A 20737-nucleotide genomic window follows, 5' to 3' on the forward strand; every position below is an offset into this window, starting at 1 on the left:
AGCACAGAAATCAAGTTTTAAAAACTTAAAACTATATATACACTAAGAATGCATTTTAGGGGGAGGAAGCATCTCTTCATTTGTATTAGCTGATAAAGCTTGCAAACTTTTTCTGATTTACCCTCTTTGAAACTAAGGATTTAACTGAAATAATAAATGAACAGCAATGTAGCAGACAATGGGTATATTATTAACATTGGTCAAGGATCAATTAATTTAAATAATTTTAAATTAGGAAAATTTGGGGTGACTTCACCCCTTGTGCAAAGGGCCAGGATAAGGCCACTACATCTGTCCCACTTAAACCCTCTGCACTGCTTAGGCTATTAATTCTTAGATAATGCGAAGAAAAGGATATAACTAACATACATCGAGTTAGTGCTGGCCTGAGCTGCACTGGTACTCAAGGCAAAGACTGGGATTTGGCATCCCCCTCTTCCATCTATCATCATTCCTTTCCACCTCCATGTCCGCATCGCTCAACCAGTTTCCTTCTCAAGACATTTAAACACAACATTACAAAAATCAACATGAAACTTTACTCGTCTGGGTACATTTAACCCATTATGTTAATAATGACAAAACTAGTATGTTATTGTCCCACCAAAAGAATAAACCTGAACACATTTTGAAAGCTGATTTTGTTGCCAGATTTAAATTGACAGAACGGTGAGATAGATTGTCGGGTAACATCCCGAGTTATCTAGTGTCAAGTAAGAAAATAGGTTAGAATAAATTTCATGAAATAGCAATCCTACTAAGAGAGAGAGGTGTATATTATTCATTTTATACTTTAATTATAAGATATTCAACAAAAATCACAGCAAATTTACTCTTTCTGTATCTATTCAGACAGCAGCTGAAATGTTGGAGGGAATCCAATGAACATAAACAAACAGGTATATTTACACAGTTTATTAAAAACCATACATACATACATATATTAGGAAAGGATGTACTGTACCTAATTATTGCAGGTTGCATGTCAAAGAACTGAGATTTCCTCATATTTAGCAGTAATAGTGCAGAATGCATTAAAAAACAATTTACTGACCATAGTTCAAACCAAGTGGAAATTCTGTTGTGAACCAAGTAGCCTATTACAAAATTACCTGTTATTTCTGTCTTTTAGAATGGATTAGTAGGAAAACAAGAGAAAATTATAAACTCTGTCACATAAAACAAGTCCCCTTGCATACAACCTCTCCCTCTATATACCCTGGAGTTCATTCACTATTACAATATTCAGGCATCAGTGTAGTTCTCAGAAACATCCTTTGAAGTCAGTGGTTCTGCTGAGACAGTCAGCTGCACATAATTAGCTATTCATTTTGCACCAAGCATAACTCAATTCATACTAGAGAAAGAAGCACCTGTTATTCTCAGGAATATACAAATATTTACCACAGTTTTTCTTGCTCATTAAAAAAGAAAGCTTACAGCACATTATTTACAAATTCTGTCCAAATACATAAAGAGGAGTCATTATAAACTTTTTTTCTTTTCTTTTTCTTTCTTTTTTTTTTTTTTGCTGGCACATTGTCAAACAGCATTTGCAGTCACTTAAAGCTGTATTCAGCTTATCTTATTCTCCTCCCGCACCAGAATCTGAAAGGTTGTAAGTGTCTCAAGCACAGTGTCATAAATAGTCTTTGGATTGATGTGTCAGTAGAAAGGAGTTAATTCTTCTTGTGAAGGAACTTCATTTTATTTCCTACAGCAAATACAAAATGTGATCTATCAGTCACTAACATACATTGAATGTTAGTCTAAAAAGGTTTCAAAAGCATACTGTAACCAATATATAATGAACCAACTATATAAAAAATGTAGGTATCCAACTATTAAAATTCTGGACAACCAAATCTGATAAAAGGCAAGGTCCCTTTCCAGATTTTTTTTGGGGGGTGGGAGGGGGGAGAGAATACAGTCGTTAGGTAAGGTTTCTTTTTCAAATTAGAATGAGACTTCCTTAGCAAAGACCATAATGAAACCTACTATTATCAACGATAAGTAGATTGTTGTTGATTTTCTTTTGATAATGCCTATCATATAATTAAACTACTAGTTGAGTATCACATTTCAATCTAGGCAGAGCTGTGCTTTGTTAAGACCATTTGTTAAAAGCATTTCAGAATTTCTTTAAAAGTTTTCCCTTACCAAGACCTCGCAGGAATTTGTTTACTCCACTTTGTTCAGTGTCTGGAAGCTCTTCCAAATATTGTTCAACCCTCTGTTCAAAGAGACCTGTGGGAAGTGGATAAAATAAAGCATTGTTTGGTCTTCTTTTCAAGTGAAAGGGAGGGTGAGGGAAGATGCTATGGAAAAGGGGATCAAAATCTAGTGATTTGATTTGTGTTGCCCACAAAGAAAGAGAAGACTTTTGAACAGTTTCTTTCAACATTCACCTCAGGAGCGTATTACAGAGCAGAGATTCTCAACCAGAGGTCCGGGGCCCATGAGCTGGTTTCAGGGGGTCCATCAAGCAGGGCCAGCATTAGACTTGCTGGGGCCCAGGGCAGAAAGAGGAAGCCCCGCCATACGGGGCTGAAGCCCGGGGCCCCGAGCCCTGCCACCAGTGGCTGACACTGAAGCCTGAGCAACTAAGCTTTGCAGGGCCACCTGTAGCGGGGGGCCCCCAGCAACTGCTCTGATTGCTACTTCCTAATGCTGGCCCTGGCTTTTAAATGCAGAAAAACAGTTGTTGTGGCACAGGTGGGCCATGGAGTTTTTACAGCATGTTGGGGGGTTGAGAACCCCTGTTCTAGAGTCCTTTAAGAATTTGTGGCTTTTGCAATCTACATTAATTTCCTCCCCTTCCTTTGTCTTTCCTACCAGCCTTTTTGTCAGTAGTTTATTCTTAGAAAACTTAACAGGACAACAATTTCCTCAAGTTCAACTTGCCATCAGTAATGTTATCAGCCACCTTAGACATCGTGTCAAAGTTTCAAAGACACCATGAGTTGCCTTCATGATTCTCCCAGCATCCATCTTGCTGAGAAACAGAATGCCCAGGTCTTCCTTCAAACCCAAGACTCCAGCTGTCCCCCAGGCAGTACAACATGCTAACGGAGAGTCTGTGGCCCAGCCCAAGTATCAACATTATCAGCATAAACTGCACTCAGTAAGATGGCTAATCGACACTGGTTGCATCCCTGGGTAAAAATAGATATTTATGCACATAACTCTCACAAAACAGTTCTGAATGTTTTCCATTGAGCCCCAATCCTAACTGGACACCAAAATTACAGTTATCATAGGGTGGGGGGAGGGGCTGGATTATTAACTTGCACCAGCCCCTGCTCAGCCAGGGCCGCCTCCTACCCGCAGACAGGCTTCTTGTCAGGCTGCAGCAGCTCCTGTCCCAGCCCTGGAGCAGAGGGGCAAAGGGAAGTGGGGAGGTAGAGATGATCCAGCCAGCAATCCAGGTTGCGGGAGAGGGAGAGGAGTGAGCAATGGGGGGGAGGACGGGGAAGATGTGGAACAGGAGTAGGGCCTTGGGGAAAAGGCAGAGCAGGGGTGGGGCCCTGGGTGTCCAATTACCAGCAGTTAGAAAGGTGGAAACCCTAAGAAAAACATCCTAGAAAATAATCTTGGAAAGATAATGAAAACAAGAACTAGAAAAGTAGGCACTCCAAATGAAGCTGGGCCCATCTCACATTACAACTTCCTGCCCTTTGTGCTTGGCTTGAAACAGTAATTCAATTTACTGCTATAAATACCATTTAACATTTTATTTTCTTCAAAGGAAGCCTACTTAAGACTGCTTTCTAACACACAAAGATTTCTTACACTGCCACCCAAACTAATACCTTTTTATGCCTAAACTCAACCCCTAAAAAACTGGCCGGGCAGTTTTAACATTTAGAATATCTACTTTGTAATTTAACAATCAGAGCAGAACTCAGTGGATTGTATCACCCAGCAACATAGACTTATCACCGATCCTGAACTGAGGTAGAGCCTGATCTTGCAAATCCATTTGCACGTAAGCACAAGGACAAACTGGCAGGTGCAAAGTGATTTAGGTCATAACTTTTGAAAAAGTCACAAAATAGAGGCAGAATCCAGGTGCTCCAGGCCTTCAGCTCTTGAAGTAAATGAGGTTTGAGGTTGCTCAGTGTATAGTAGCAGATCCATTTTGTAGAATTTGTCCCAAAAAGGCTGATTTTGCAATAAGATTTGTACAAGGGGGCTCCTGTGCCCGCATGGAGCCCCAACGGGGCTTTCAGCAGGCACAGAGGTCTATCCCTTCAGCGCTCATTGCAGGATTAAGGCTGTGGAGAGTAGTTTTCAGACACAGGGGAGTGGAAAGAGAAATAGAGCCAGTGTAACAGGGTATTTGCAAGAGAAGGGCCTTGGAACATATATTAAGGGTTTCCTCCCTGGGAATTTTTAATACTTGCTATTTCGTGTGATCAAGTGGATTCCAAATGCAAAACCATGCTATTCATAAGTATCTTTAGAGGCAGGTTATCTCCTTCTCTTCCTTCCCTCATATTCAATTTTCCACCTCTCCTCCTTGCCCAAATTTCCCCTCTGAATCCATCCATCCCAAATTACCCAGTCAGCTCCCATTGTCTCCCCCATTCCAGCTCTCTTCGTTAGCTGTTCAGCCCCCAAACGCCATACCTTAGGGAATCTCCTCTCTCTGACATGAAGCTAGGAAGGCTTCTAGCTGCACAGGACGCTTAGCAACCCTGCCTCACCTCTGGTTCCCCCCCACCACGTGGTGCAGCATTGCCCTGATGCAGGAGGGGACGCCCCAGCTTGCTTGTGCGTCCCTTTGATTCCTTCCGAAGCTTTTCGGTCTGCCTTCCGGGCTGGGGGAGGAGCAAGGCTGAGCTGATAGCAGGGCTCCGGCAGTCGCCAGCAGATGGCATTGCTGTGCAATACTCAGCAGCCTCAGCCCCAGACAGGGCTGGCTGCTGCACAGGCTGCTCAGTGTTCTTTATGGACATGCACCAGAACTAGGAGCACAGTGGCTCTCTAGTCTAGCAGTTTTGAGAGTTTGACTCATCAGCTAATTGCTTGTTTATCCAGTTGGACTTACACTAAAGCATTGGGACTACTCAAATTGCCTAGGGAGGTTGTGGAATCTCCATCACTGGAGGTTTTTAACAACAGGTTAGAATGGTTAGGAATGGTCTAATTACACAGTCCTGCCTTGAGTGCAGGGGACTGGGCCAGATGACCTGCTGTGGTCCCTTCCCGTTTACACTTCTATAGTACTATATAGTGAGGGTTTGCAGGAGCAGGACCCTCGCTAGGTAAACTACATTGGTCAGATTTCTTGAACTGTAAGACTCTACCCTATAGTCTAGCCCGTAGTCTTTACTCACACAAACACGTGTCTCACGCACATGAAAGGGATTACAGGACCAGGCCAAATTCTGTCTCTTAAATCATGTCCTGCACTCCCGTTTATTTGCTGATATTTATTGTAACCAATATAACATTTTTTTCCACATTTTTACTTTGTACCTCATTTGAGGCATCTGAGAGCTGTTCTAGAACCATGAATGAGCTGTATCCTTTACATTATTTCAGGGTGTGGGGCAGTCAACTTTTCCCTTTAATAATTTCATGTACTGAGATGGGAAGTGTCACAAGGATGAGACTCATTCCTTTAAAACCTATCATTTCAGTTTTAATCCAGGGCACGCAAAAGAAGAGGGTACTGTGTCTCTGGCAAAGTTAGCTACAGCACTGATATTTGGCATTATATAAATCTGTAATTGCTAAAACCATGTGAAAACATGAAAGTATATTAATCCCCAAAGACAGTCTGCATAGTAGCAAAGGGAATCACAAGCCTTACCTTTTGCCCTGCATTTTCTCAGTTCTCTGTCCTGGATAAACCCAGCAAACATTTGGGACTCCATAAAGACCTCCAGGAAGCGACGGATACTCTTGGAAGCTACAGATTTGCGGAAAGCATCCCTTTGGAAGACACGCTCTCCTTTTTCATTCTGAGTTAAGAACAGGGAATAGTGGCCAATTGTTTCCACGAAGAATCGGATGAAAACTTCTGATACTAATCCATTCAGGGTGTTACACTCTGCAAAAGAAAGCAGCAATATAACATCCAAATCATCTGAAGAACAGCAGCTGTACAAGGTCCCTGCTTGGTCACTTGCATTGGATCTAATATTTTCACCTAATATTTCTTCCCCCAAAAGTCTAACTAGCATTATAATAATCATATCTGAAAAAAAATTTGCAACACCTAAAACCACATAAATACCCTGTCACTCTCTTTCCCTTTCCCCATTAAAATTAACTGGATGTGGAAAGCATAAACTGGACTATAACTGAACATGCATCTGATGAAGTGGGTTATAGCCCATGAAAGCTTATGCCCAAATAAATTTTTTAGTCTCTAAGGTGCCACAAGGACTTCTCGTTGTTATAACTAAACTTGTCAATCAATATAATAGCAGATCTTCCATATCTGAAAGTCAACAAAAATACAGTTTGCTTTACTGGGTAAATCCACATGAGACCCTCAGAAGATGCAGAATTAAAAATTAATCTTTGAGGCCTTAATCTGAACTGTGTCTCTGCTGTTTGAACTTTACTTCTTCCTGGATAGTTAGCATGCTTCTGAATGATCTTGAGAGTAAAATTTTGTGCTGAGGGTAATGAACCTTTGCAAAAAATTGATTGAAAAAGATTTATTGTAGATTCAATTCTTGTATCACTTGTGAATACCTCAGAGATGTTAAAGTGGCTTTACATATTTAAAGCAAAGTTTAATAAAAATAAATATAAAATGACTTGGACTAACTGTATATTAGATTTTTTACATCAAAGTCTCTAAGAAAAGGTTAAAAAACATCTATGGGAGTGTGTACATTGTGGCATTTAAAAGATATTTTAAACAGGCTGTTAATATATTACCGTGCTTTGAAAATTATACTACATGCCCTCAATCATCAACTCCAATTCAGAAACTTAAGTCGATGTTATAAAATGTAGCTGTGGGATGAGATGATGAGCTTTCTGAAATTTGGCCCTTGTTTCTTTCTCCTGATCCCAGGGACACAATATCACCCAACCACACAGGTAGACAAGACTTGTTTCCAGATTATTTTACCATCATCTGAATCACTATCTGAATCCTGATTTATCAGTTCGTTTTTTCTCTCTAGAGCCTGCTCCAGAGCAGCTTGCAATTTCCTAGGTAATAGTGTGTCTTCATCATCCATCTAAAGGAGAGAAAAAAAATTCTTTAGACTGTTTTCTTCCCTATATGCTCATTTGCAATCAATGGTTTTTCAGGGCCTAGAATTCAGAAATAAAATATTCTGTGTTTGTTAGTTTAATGCAGGGGTGGGCAAACTATGGCCTGCGGGCTGGATCCGGCCCATCAGGTCTTTGGATCCGGCCCGCGAGATTGCCACCCCTGTGGCATCGAAGGCCCCGAGCCGCTCCCAGAAGCGGCTGGCACCACGCCCTGCAGCCCCTGGTGGAGGGGAGGGTAGAGGGCTCCATGCGCGGTCCTCGCCTGCAGGCATCGCCCGCTGCAGCTCCCATTGGCTGGGAACGGGGAATCGTAGCCAATGGAAGCTTCGGGGGAAGTATGGGAAGGCGAGGGCAGCATGCGAAGCCCTCTGCTCCCCCCTCCACTGGGGCCACAGGGACGTGGTGTTGGCCACTTCGGGGCCAGAGAAGGCAGGCAGCCTGCCTGAGCCCTGCTGCGCGCTGTTGCCACCCCGGAGCTGCTCCAGGTAAGCGGCGCCAGGCCGGAGCCCGCATCCTGAACACCTCCTGCACCCCACACCTCAACCCCCTGCCCTGAGCCCCCTGCCACACCCTCCAGCCTTCCTGCACCCCACCCCTTGCCCTGAGCCCCCTCCTGCACCCGAACCCCCTGCCGTGAGCCCCCTCCTGCACCCCAACCCCCTGCTGCACCCCTGCCGCATCCCTGCTGCACCCCAACTGCCTGCTGCACCCCTCCTACACTCCAACCCCCCAACCCCTTGCCCTGAGCCCCTTCCTTCACACTGCACCCCCTCCCACATCCCAACCCCCTGCCCCATCTCTACATTCATGGCCCTGCATGCAATTTCACCACCCAGATGTGGCCCTCCAGCCAAAAAGTTTGCCCACCCCTGCTTTAATGGCTATATGAATACAATAATGAAACCTTATGTTCCTCTGTTATATATTTCTGAATTTAACTTTATAGTGTTTTTCATGAGACTGAAGTAGAGAAATATAACATGCTATTGGAGTGCAATGTAAATACATATAGGCCATGAACCTGCTTGTTACACAACAAACATATTATGAAGGCACCAGGCAGGCATGATGGGTTCCAAATAGCTGTGTTTCTTGAATATACACAAGTTGAAGGCCTAGCCACACATACACACAGCTGCTCAGGCTCGGTTCTGGAAGCTTCTTCAATTCTTGATAGTTCCTCTTTTGCTTATTTTCCTGCAAGTACTTTTGCTCATTCTCCAGACCATATTTAATGTTTGCTCCAGAAACAATTATCTTATATAAGACTTCTAGAGTTGCAAGGAATCTTTAGAGTAATCTTATCTGTTTGCCCAACCTTTACTTTAAAGGGTACATCCAATTGACTCAGCGCATTCTCTTTTATCTGTAAATTTTCTAGTGCCACCTTACTTTCAGGAAATAGTGATTCTTTATCTTTCTTTTTCCAAGGTTCCGTCTTACTCCACAACTCAACTAAAATACTGTTCATCCTCAATTTTCTCCTCTCCACCTGTAGACTTCTTCCTCAGCTTTTCCCCCCTCTGAACTTATCACCTCCACTTGTGCTTGTTGTCTTGCTAAAATGATGTTGAAAAGATCAAGTTGTCTCTCTAGGCCCTGGATTTATCTCTGTACTACAGTAGATTCTGCTTAACAGCAGTTCTGATATTAACAACTTCCAGTTAATAGCAATGTTTTGCTGGGAACCAATCCCGGCCCATTGACTTTAATGTTAAAGGGATTCAGATATTGGCAATGGCATGATGCTTATTAAGAACTTTTTCAGGAAGAAAGGCCCTGGTAACAGGCAGGATAGTGGGAACAAAGGACGCGCTGGCACATGCCTTCCCTGGCTGCAGCTATGCAAAGCTGCCTGCGCCTGGGGCCCCACCACCTGCACAGAATGGTGTGGTAATGAACTGGGGTTCCCACATCCCTACCCAACAGGGGATTCCCTGCTGGAGTCCAGCACTGTGGGCTGGGAGGGGAGGCTGCGGGCAGAGCACCAGTGGGGAGAATTCCAGGGCTTTCCACAGGGAGCAGGAGCACTAGGGGCCCATGGAGACGCATGGCATCTCTCCCTGTACTCTTGGGGTTGTGCCTGCCTTGACACCGGGGGCCTGCAACCAGGGAAGGACATGCTAGGATATGCTGAGACAGGCCCTCAGCATTGGTGCAGGGCAAAGCCTGGAGAGCACAGACAGAGGTAACATGTAGCCCCAGAGGCCTCCGGTGCCCCTTCTCCCAGTGGAAACCGCTGACACCTGGGCTGTAGCCCCTCTTCCCTGAAGACAGGTTTGCAAGGCTGCAGTCAGGGAAGGTATGTCCCAGCACTTCCTTCCCTGACTGTAGCCTTGCAAACCTGCCTTCCACTTTTTGGCAGCTGCTGGATAATGTCAGCTTTCTGCCAAGAAGCTGCTAATAAGCTGGATCCACTTGAAAGCAACAGTAAAGCAACTCTGAAGGTAAGTTCTCTTGGCATCTTCTAGGCATACTATTTATTTCCAGAGGAAACAGAAAAGATTCAGACTTTTCTAATCTCTAGTTCATTGCACAGTTCCAGTTGGAACTTCTCTGGTGAACTTCTCCGTTATGTTTCTTTAAACCACCTGATTAAAGGGCTGCAAAAGTTGCCTATTTTTAGGCTTGGAAGAATTAGATTTTTAAATATAAACAAACATCCATTTGGCCATACACACACAAGCCAATGAAAAAAATATTTCCATCGATAATAATAGAAATGTTTCAGAGTAACAGCTGTGTTAGTCTGTATTTGCAAAAAGAAAAGAAGTACTTGTGGCACCTTAGAGACTAACCAATTTATTTGAGCATGAGCTTTCGTGAGCTACAGCTCACTTCATTGGATGCATACTGTGGAAAGCACAGAAGACGTTTTTATACACACAAACCATGAAAAAATGGGTGATTATCACTACAAAAGGTTTTCTCTCCCCCCACCCCACTCTCCTGCTGGTAATAGCTTATGTAAAGTGATCACTCTCCTTACAATGTGTATGATAATCAAGGTGGGCCATTTCCAGCACAAATTCAGGTTTTCTCCCCCCCCCAACACTCCCCCCCTCCAAAAAAAAACCCACTCTCCTGTTGCTAATAGCTTATCTAAAGTGATGACTCTCCTTACAATGTGTATGATAATCAAGGTGGGCCATTTCCAGCACAAATCCAGGGTTTAACAAGAACGTCTGAGGAAGGGTGGGGGGGGTGTTGGAAAAAACAAGGGGAAATAGGTTACCTTGCATAATGACTTAGCCACTCCCAGTCTCTATTCAAGCCTAAGTTAATTGTATCCAATTTGCAAATGAATTCCAATTCAGCAGTCTCTCGCTGGAGTCTGGATTTGAAGTTTTTCTGTTGTAATATCGCAACTTTCATGTCTGTAATCGCGTGACCAGAAAGATTGAAGTGCTCTCCGACTGGTTTATGAATATTATAATTCTTGACATCTGATTCGTGTCCATTTATTCGTTTATGTAGAGACTGTCCAGTTCGACCAATGTACATGGCAGAGGGGCATTGTTGGCACATGATGGCATATATCACATTGGTAGATGTGCAGGTGAACGAGCCTCTGATAGTGTGGCTGATGTTATTAGGCCCTTGATAGAGATCTCTATCAAGCATTCTTACAACTACAATACCTACCTGCAGAAGTGAAGAAACAGATTGATAGAGCCAGAAGAGTTACCAGAAGTCACCTACTACAGGACAGGCCTAACAAGGAAAATAACAGAATGCCACTAGCCGTCACCTTCAGCCCCCAACTAAAACCCCTCCAACGCATTATCAAGAATCTACAACCTATCCTGAAGGACGACCCATCACTCTCACAGATCTTGGGAGACAGGCCAGTCCTTGCCTACAGACAGCCCCCCAATCTGAAATGAATACTCACCAGCAACCACATACCACACAACAGAACCACTAACCCAGGAACCTATCCTTGCAACAAAGCCCGTTGCCCACTGTGCCCACATATCTATTCAGGGGACACCATCACAGGGCCTAATAACATCAGCCACACTATCAGAGGCTCGTTTTGAGGGGCGGGGGGGAGAAAACCTGGATTTGTGCTGGAAATGGCCCACCTTGATTATCATACACATTGTAAGGAGAGTGATCACTTTAGATAAGCTATTACCAGCAGGAGAGTGGGGTGGGGGGGGGGGGGGGAGAGAAAACCTTTTGTAGTGATAATCACCCATTTTTTCATGGTTTGTGTGTATAAAAACGTCTTCTGTACTTTCCACAGTATGCATCCGATGAAGTGAGCTGTAGCTCACGAAAGCTTATGCTCAAATAAATTGGTTAGTCTCTAAGGTGCCACAAATAATAGAAATGTACAGCTATGCAAAGTAAGAAAAATGCTGCTTGAGAATTACTTGACTTTGATTTAAGGCTATTAACTTTGTATGTTTTGACAGATGTGTGACACCACATCCCATATTCTTCACAGTGATATTATGATAAGATTGTGACATAATCATAAAGTATTTTATGCAAGATACTTCATTTGAGATGTCATTGGAAAGATTATGATTTGCTGAATATGATTATCCTATTTGTATGCATATATCACTTTTGTATCTGTACTTCAAAAGGTAATTACACCTGGGAAATACCCACTAGACAAGATGCTTTCATTCTAGATAGTGGGTGGGGAAGAGCTGTTAGAAAGAATAATAGGCCTTAGGAGAAGCTTATTTCCCACCTAGCGAGCGATTCTGAGGACCCTACAGACAGCTTCCAAGTAACGGCTGCTATGACTCTACAAGGACATGTGATGTGACCACATGTCTGTAGACTCCATCTTGGGATGTCAGTGTTTTTCCAGAGACCAGTCTGGGAACTAAGCTTTGAAACAAAGAGTTCCCATCTTATGCAAAAGTTATATAAGGCTGGGAGTGACATCACCTGGGGTTCTTCACTGACTCCCCACCCAGGAAGACTCCTGGAAACACCCGAGGAACAAGGCTGGACTGGGGGACCCAGTGCTCAAGGGATTTTAGTGCTGGACCCAGGCTAAAGGGATTTTTCGCCTGTGAATAGAACGCCTGGGGATTCCAAGCTGTAAGCAAGTGCAACTTGCTCCTTAAAAATCTGCAGCCTGCTTGTATCATCACTGAGAGTGAGAATCTGCTATTCATATCCAATCTATTTAGTATATTAAGCTTAGTCTGCATTTTTTGTTTAGTTGCAAGGTAATCTGCTTTGATCTCTTTGCTATCCCTAATAATCACTTAAAATCTATCTTTTGTAGACAAAATAAAATTGTTTTTGCTTTCTCTAAACCAGTGTGCGGAAATCATAACTCAGGGGCAGAAAGCTGTTGCATATTTCTCTCCACATTGAGGGAGGGGGCAAATTTTATGAGCTTACGCTGTACAGTTCCCTGTGCAGCGCAAGACGGTATAATTTTGGGTTTATACTCCAGAGTGGGGGGCGTGCCTGAGGAGCTGGGAGGTGCCCAAGCTGAAGCCTTCCCATGTAGGGGCTGGTCAAAGAGCCTGCCTGCATGTAACTGCAGCTGCGTGTGTCCCTACCTCTATGTATGCTGGTGAAAGTGCAAGCTGAAACTTGGAGGGCTTTGCAGCTTGTCACAGCAGTACAGTGTAAGAGAGAGCCCAGGCTGGTGGGTCAGGGGGGCTCTGTGGTACCCCAGTTCCAGGTGGCACCCCATCACAATATGATGTTGATAATTTGTGTTATAATGGTTATAAAGCTTCAACTTTTTGCATCTCAATGTCTATTGTCATTGAATAATTATTATCTGACACCCACCCCCGCATAGTTTCCCACAACTGTAAAAATTTAAATTGATAAAAATGAAAAATACTTAAAAATAAACATCAAAATTATAAAACAATAAAAATTGCTTTCTGCCAACCCTACCTATTTTAGTTAATTTAAAGCCATACTGTACCTGTCTGATGAATCGATCGGATCCCAAGTTAACCATCAAAGCCTAAAAGAAAAGAAAGATATGGTAAAATTTATCTTGGTGACTGAAGACAGTCTACTGGTGTCTGCTTTTACAGATAGAGGGAGAACCTAAATGGTGCTTAGTCTGAACAGAAATTAGAATGAGAATCAAACTTCTATTGTAAGTCTGCAGCATCAAACCATTTGCAATGTTCTATATAAAACAGGAAGACAGACTCCCTGCCCCTGTAAAGGTCAGAGGCTAAGTAAGACAGAACACTTCAGACATTTCATACCTCAGATGATGGGCAGATTTCAGAAAGGTTTGCTTTAAAATATCTGAAGAAGTGAGCTTTTTACCCACGAAAGCTTATGCTCAAATAAATCTGTTAGTCTTTAAGGTGCCACCGGACTCCTTGTTGTTTTTGTGGATACAGACTAACAAGGCTACCCCCTGACTGTTGTTTTGGTGGATTATCCATAAAGGGGGTCATTTGTGAAGAAGAACTGTATTTCAAAAGGGGTTTTGGTGAAAACAGGAGTTGTTTGGTGCAGTAGGGCTGGTTCCAAGCATTAAGGGGGTGGTATGGATGAAGTGTAAATAATAATTAATAATGAAGGTGCAAGGATGAGAGAACGCTAAAATGGTATGAAGGAGGGCAGTGTGGGAAGGGTAGGAGGAAAAGAGAGCAGAGATTTAGGAAGGAGCAGCTGTGTGGAGAGCCTTTGAAGTGACCACAAGTAAAGGAAATTTGCTGTGGAAGGGAAGAGGAAAACCGTGAAGGAATCAGAGGAGAGTGAAGCGATGATCAGAGTTGTGTGAGGGGGAAGGATTGTGGCAGCAGTATTCTGGATAGACTATATAAACATAAAGCTAATTTCATTTGCAATATAGCACCAATGAGACCTTGAAAGGACCTTCTTTGCCATAGGGGTTCTATTCTCTATTCAGTGTATGGCTGTGAGTGTAACTCCCATTAGAATTAGTGAGAGTGACAGTGGCTGGCACCAAAGTGAATGGTTTTTTACTGTGCTGATGTCACTTCACTATGTTATTTCACATACAAGAAAATGAGACCTTATCCCAATATTGACCTTGTTGTGACAAGGTGAATGTTACTTTTCACTGTCAATCACCATACACGGCGGCATCGAGGGAAGACTAGAATCCTTAAAATCTATTTACAGTATTTTAGTTTTTTTCCAAGAGGTAATTGTGCATGACAGTTAGACAGAGAAGAAACAAAGGGGAAAGTTAAGGGCTAGAAAAGTAAAAACCTATATTAAAGCCCAGATACTCAGCTGGTGTAAATCAGTTTTACTGCATACAAACCATTTCTGGATTCATTTAATAACCAAGTCCTGGGCTGATTCCTACCTCTTCTACAGGCAGCTCTTTCAGCTTGGGCAGAGAGCTGGACAGCAATCCAACCAGGAACGGAGTAGGGCAGCAGACAATGTCAATCATGGATGAGGGGAGAACAGGAATGAAAGTGTGCTGCCAGGAGAAGGGATACAGCAGAGCCACCACAGCATGAGAACAGCTCGAGAGGGTGCTGAGGAGAGAGAAATATCAGCATTACTACAGCTTGTCCTTAGCCCGGAATGACTGCTTACCTGCTGCTGAAATAGTAGCACAGTGAGAATACAGGTGCTCCCTTCTCACAGGATGGCTTTACAAGCATCCTAATACTGCTGTGCCAATGCACCTCAGTTGTAGTCTGCATCCTGCCTGCTATTCCAATCCCAGCACCCTTCTGTACTAAACTGTGTGGTAGCTTTGTAAATTCCCACCGTGCCCATGTTCTTCACATCACTCATAGCTGAGGCTGGAAGGTCAGCCTTTACTTGGAAAGGGCACCAGACTGGAAATCATGAGACGTGGGCTCTATTCTTGGCTCTGCCATTGACTTGCTTTGTGACCTTGGCTAAGTCTCTTTGCCTTTTTGTGCCTCAGTTTCCCCATCTGTTAAAGGGGGATAGCAATATTGGCCCTTCTATGTAAAGTGCTTTGAGGAGTATGTATGAAAAGTCCCATAAGAGTTAAGTATTTGTCTCCTTCACTGGAAATTCCTTGCTTACATTGTCCTTTTACTTACTGAACACATCTGGGTTTCACTTTATAGTCAAATGCTTCCTGAACACTAGCAATAAAACATCATCATCATGTTAATTTTTATGACAGGGAAAGAAAGAAGGACCCTCATTTTCAGAGCTGACACTATGGCCTGATTTGTGCAGCTTTTTACCCAGCTCAGACTGACTGAGCTAATTTTCTCACAGTGCAAACTTCTACTATAAGAACTAGAAATAACTAGTAACTTTTGTGCTATTACCACTTGAGAATTCTGGGTAAAGAGTCCGAACTGACTTCACTGCAAGTCCTCTGTTAGACTTTAGGTGGCATCAGACTTCCATTCAGATAATTCTTGCAAGCATCATAAGCAGAAAAACATAGATGATTCCGCACACATGGGAAAATGCATCACCTGGGGACATGGATCAGCGTTCACATCGTGCTCCCTGTCGGTACCTGGCCCAAGCCGGGGAAGCAAATGATCCAACCAGCAAACCATATTTGGTGATGAATCCTGGTCACATGCCACCTGAGGCACATTGCGCATACGCTAAGAAGAACGTATCACCTGTTTGCTTAGCTATAGGAATTACACTTTGGAATTTGCCTGAACATGAACAAAACTAAAATACAAAGGGCAGTGTTCATCTTTCACTGGAAATAATCAGGTTTTTTTCTGGTTATTTACTCTAGATATATCAACTATGGTATGTTTTTATGACCTTGCCTACACTAGACTGCTACAAGTTTCTTATCAAATGTTGCTTTTTCTAATATTGTTTCACAGCATGTGATGGGGCTGCCCTTGACTCTTATCTTGCACTCTGCAGCATATGCCATAGCAAGCACAATGATGTGTTTCAGGAGAAGGAACTATGGAGCATGATGCAGGCTCCCAAGCACAATTCTCAATCTCCCTTTAATGCCTTTGTGGTATTTTCAACCGTTACAGATTGGGTTGTCATAGAGGAATGACTACCAAAAAAAAAAAAAAAAAAAAAAAGCCACGTTAAGCTAAAAGCAGGAAAACAAACATTTCTCCAACACTGGGTTCATCATAATCTTTTCTTTCTATAGAATGCCCTTTTGTAACTTTTCCTTTCGCATGCAGTGCTGTGACGTAAATCAGCACCAACATCTTCTCTCATGTGCTATTCCCACGCTTTGGGAGGCTTTTGGCTTTCGAACGCTGTGCTAGTTTTTTCTTTCAGAACTTTCACCTGAAGCTAGTTAGTACCATGCAGTGGGAGGCTGTTATGTGGACATGACCATGATTGCACCCAACAGTGATTTCTTTAAGCTGTAGTATGCTAATGTGGTACAGCTTGCAGCACTGTTATTGCGAATGTCAGTGTTTCTATTTTAAGCCAGTTCATGCAAATGTGTTCAGAAGTGCTCAGCACCCATCATTTGAAAATTAGGCCCCTTTAAAATGTCTCAGGTAAAGTACTGCAAAACACTTGACATTAAATTTAGGCCTCCAGAATCCTGTCCCCATGCAGATATAAAGCCCCACTTTCACTGTGCTTCGTGTGTGTGTGTGTGTGTGTGTGTGTGTGTGTGTGTGTGTGTGTGTGTGTATATATATATATACATATTATATACACACATGCTGAATTGAGCCCTTGTTGCTACATTTTTTGTCCTGGTCATATAATAGGCTTAACCGATCACATTTATGAAGGGGGCCTACATGACATTTTTGACTGCAAATGAAGCGATTACACATCTGAGGTCAAATTCAGAGGTGATGGATGTATCTCCTTCGAGGTGTTTTAATTTACACTTTCTTATGTCTTCCTGTTAGTTGATTCTCCTGCTCTTCCTCTTCAATAGCGGAACATGTCCATCATATATGCATAAAAATCCCCATTTTCAACTCAATTTCTCCAGTCATCATCCCCACTCAGTCTATACATATTTTCTACTATGACTAGTGGAAGGTACCATCAAAAAATGTCTTCAATACATTTTCTTTTACTGTGCTATAAGTGGAGACAAATGGTCACTTTTCTAAATCAAAGCCAATTTCTCTGGGGTGATTTGTCTGCCCAAACCATTTTCCCATTGTGTTATATACAGACTTTTTTTTTGGCCAGGAAAGTTGTCAGCAAAAACTGATATAAACTAGGATAGGAGGTTTGCACTGAAAGGATTATGGTTTCTTTATCTCCCATGCACTGTTCACTTGTGAATAACGTGTGTTTCTGGGAATACAGTACTTGCACTAAAATAATGCACTAGTTTTTAGCTATTGAGAAATAATCCATATATTTAATGGACTGGGGTCAATGAAAACAAGAGTATCTAGTACCCAAACAGGATATTAGGATATCTGCTATCAGCAGTGCAGGTACACTAAAATATCTAATCTCAAAATATAAGCCAAGAAAAATGACACCAAGGAGATTATTTGTCAATTGCTAAAAGCCAGTACTTTATCTCAGGGCAAGTACTGTATTCCCAGAAACACACATGACTCACCACTAAACAGTGCTTGGGAGATAGACAGCATATACTGTTGGAGCCTTGAACCCAACCTGCATCCAATGGGACTGGACTACAAGTGTTGGGTTTGGGTCGTGTCTCAAAACAACCCAACGTTCTGAGGCTCTGGATGGGTCACTGGTCACCTCTTTCGGCCCAGGAGATTGGCATGGCAGCAGCTGCCTACCTCAGTCCTGCCAGCAGCCACCACTCGCAGCAGTGTGCGTGTTGGCAGAGCCTCTCACTCCACAGCACACACAGCGCAACAAGGAAGTCTCAGCCAGCAGGACCAAGGCAAGCAGCTGCTGCCACGCTAACATCCACAGGTGACGTCCACAGATGGATCACAGGCATGGGGTGTGGGAAGCCCCCACCAGGCTGAGCCCCAAGGGTGAGCTGGCAGCATTGACACAGGTTCAGGGGGAATTGCCCAGGAAGGTGAAATCAGCTGCCCTTCAGGTGTGCGGTGCTGGACTGAGGTAGGGAGTAAAACGCAAGCCAGGGTGGGAGATCAGGCTGCAGGAGGTAATTAGCCCCTGTGTCTCCATGGAGGAAACAAAATAAAGAAAATGGAGTCTGGGCCGGTGGCTAGTCCCTTGCAACCCAACCCGAAGCTGACAGGTCCCAACTACAAGTGTTGGGTTTGGGTATGAAAACACTCCAACACACTCAGGCTTGGGTCAGATTCGGATTGGCTGTGGTCTAGTTGGGATCAGGTCAGGCTTTACAATTAGGCCCAAGCAAACCGACAATGGGAAATGCTGAGGCTAGTTTTAGATGCTTGTATTTAAAGACAGTAACCCTTTCAGTGCTGCAAGTCTCCTGCCTCCAGGAAACGCTGAAGTCTTTTTGCATATGCCTCCCACTTTAGCTGGAAATATTCCATCAGTGTAGGGAACTTTTTCTCTTCGTAAAAGCCCACTTATGATGTTATTGACATGAACTGTGACCATATAGATCATTGTTGCAATCAGGGTCTTATGGTTGCACCAGGTCTTGTACAGAGCCCAGGTCAAGTGGGGTGTCTATGGAAAGGTTGTAGTTTGCTGTTTATAATTATGCTGTCTGTATGTGTGTATCACTTTTGTATTTGAAGTTATGAATATTGGCTATGTGCTTGTATCTCAATGTATTTGATTCTAAGTACCCTCAGGGAAGCTTTTGGTCAGCTTCTTGAGAAAGGACCATTCTCAGTAAGTGCCCAATCAAGAAACACTTAACCGACAATGGACTTTGGGAGACGCCAGTCCATATCTGAGCTTTCTTGGGAAGGTTCAAACTAACATGTAAACAATGGCATCGACCTGCAAAAAGCTGAATCATTCATGGACATGTGACTTGCCCAGGTGGCTACAAATTCCATCTTGTTGTTGTGACTTTGCACAGGAGAACAAAGGGGTTTCCGCCCACAAGAGAAAGAAGATAAAAGGCCCTGGAAACCCCTGGAAACCATTTTGTCTTCAGCTGGCTTAAGAGATGGCCTCTCCATCTCCAAGAGATGCCTGAAAGAAACTGGAACAAAGGACAGTAACTATGGGGGTGTGAGTGATTGCTGGACCCAGACTAGGAAGGGGTCCAGTCTGTGAAAGAAGCTTATTGGAACATCTCTAAGGGTGATATTTACCTATATGCAGTTTCTTAATGTATTAGGCTTAGATTTGCGTGTTTTGTTTCATTTTGCTTGGTAACTTACTTTGTTCTGCCTGTTGTTACTTGGAACCACTTAAATCCTACTTTTTATACTTTTACTTTTGTTTATTATTGAACGCAGAGTAAGTAATTAGTATCTGAGGGAGCAAAGAAGCTATGTATGTCTCTCTATCAGTGTTATAGAGGACGGAGAATTTATGAGTTTACCCTGTATAGGCTTTATACAGAGTAAAACCAATTCCTTTGGGGTTTGGATCCCATTGGGAGCTGGGTGTCTGGGTGCTAGAGACAGGAGCACTTCTTAAGCTGTTTTCAGTTAAGTCTGCAGCTTTGGGGCGCGTGGTTCAGACCCTGGGTCTGTGGTGGAGCAGACTGGCATGCCTGGCTCGACAAGGCAGGGTTCTGGAGGCCCAAACTTGCACAGAAAATGGACTCAGAGGTAGTCTCAGCACATCAGGTGACAGTCCCAAGGGGGCCTCTGTGACCCAACCCATCACACCACTGTGGAGGAAGTGGAAGTTGTAAAACCTTTTGGAATTGTTTGGGGCATCTAACCATGATCCCTCTCATCCCTATTTACCATTGCCACATGTAGCCCATAATTTCTCAAAAGTTCCTCCCTAAGGATGTTCTCCCAGAACTAAGACTGCCCTTCTAGTCACGAAAATCATTTGCAGATTCCTCTAAACTCTGTAACCTGCTGTTTTTAGAGCATTTTCTTAAAATGTGTTGGCATTTGAAGTGAAAGTGGGGGAAGGCGAGGTTATCCCCTCTTCCCCCACCCCACACCTCTCCTAGTGGGTAGTGATTCTCATAACACAGGGAGAGATTGTTCAGTGCGAGGAACTATTTGCATGGGGAGCCAAAATCCTACCAGTGTTACATTATCCCAATGGGTTGATGCCAGGTGCATGCTATGCAGATGCTACAGACCATGTACTTAACTGGCACCAATTATCAAAATCTGATTTTCTCTATTTCCTTAGATGGAGAAATGTAGCCAAAATGTAAATTCACAGATATGCATTTCCATTGCCTGTGTTTACTTTTCCACAACTTTTTCATGTTTCTCATTTCTCCCTGCTGATTTAATTATGACATTGTCTCAACATTTACTGAACTCTTTCACCTGTTTTTTTAATACATACACACTCCAACCCACAATTGCTCCATGACTGAGTTACCTTCCCTCCCCACATCCTCCCTCTTCCTCTTGGGAGAGCTTGCTCTGGATTTCTGTTGGAGTTCTGAAGTTCTATCCCTTCCAGTACTTGAGTTAGGTAGATATTCCACACCCATATGTCTAACCTCAGACCACAATAGCACTTTTCTTTAATGGCTCCTGCTGTTGTG

At 43.1% G+C, this 20737-nt stretch overlaps 1 protein-coding gene across 6 annotated transcripts in view; it reads right to left on the minus strand.

The window, feature by feature from the left end:
* Window positions 1–900: 900 nt before the first annotated feature.
* DENND2B (DENN domain containing 2B) overlaps window positions 901–20737 on the minus strand; it is a 114461-nt gene continuing 94624 nt past the window's right edge. For all 6 annotated transcript variants that reach the window (XM_077820087.1, XM_077820088.1, XM_077820085.1 and 3 more), the window contains 6 exons: window positions 14549–14726; window positions 13172–13213; window positions 7100–7211; window positions 5822–6061; window positions 2161–2247; window positions 901–1714 (listed from right to left, as the gene is read on the minus strand). In XM_077820087.1, coding sequence (XP_077676213.1) covers window positions 1680–1714; window positions 2161–2247; window positions 5822–6061; window positions 7100–7211; window positions 13172–13213; window positions 14549–14726 — 694 coding nt within the window. In that variant the 3' untranslated portion in view covers window positions 901–1679. The remainder of the gene's footprint in view (window positions 1715–2160; window positions 2248–5821; window positions 6062–7099; window positions 7212–13171; window positions 13214–14548; window positions 14727–20737) is intronic.

The sequence above is a fragment of the Eretmochelys imbricata genome, chromosome 6, assembly GCF_965152235.1.
Source record: "Eretmochelys imbricata isolate rEreImb1 chromosome 6, rEreImb1.hap1, whole genome shotgun sequence".
NCBI lineage: Eukaryota > Metazoa > Chordata > Testudines > Cheloniidae > Eretmochelys > Eretmochelys imbricata.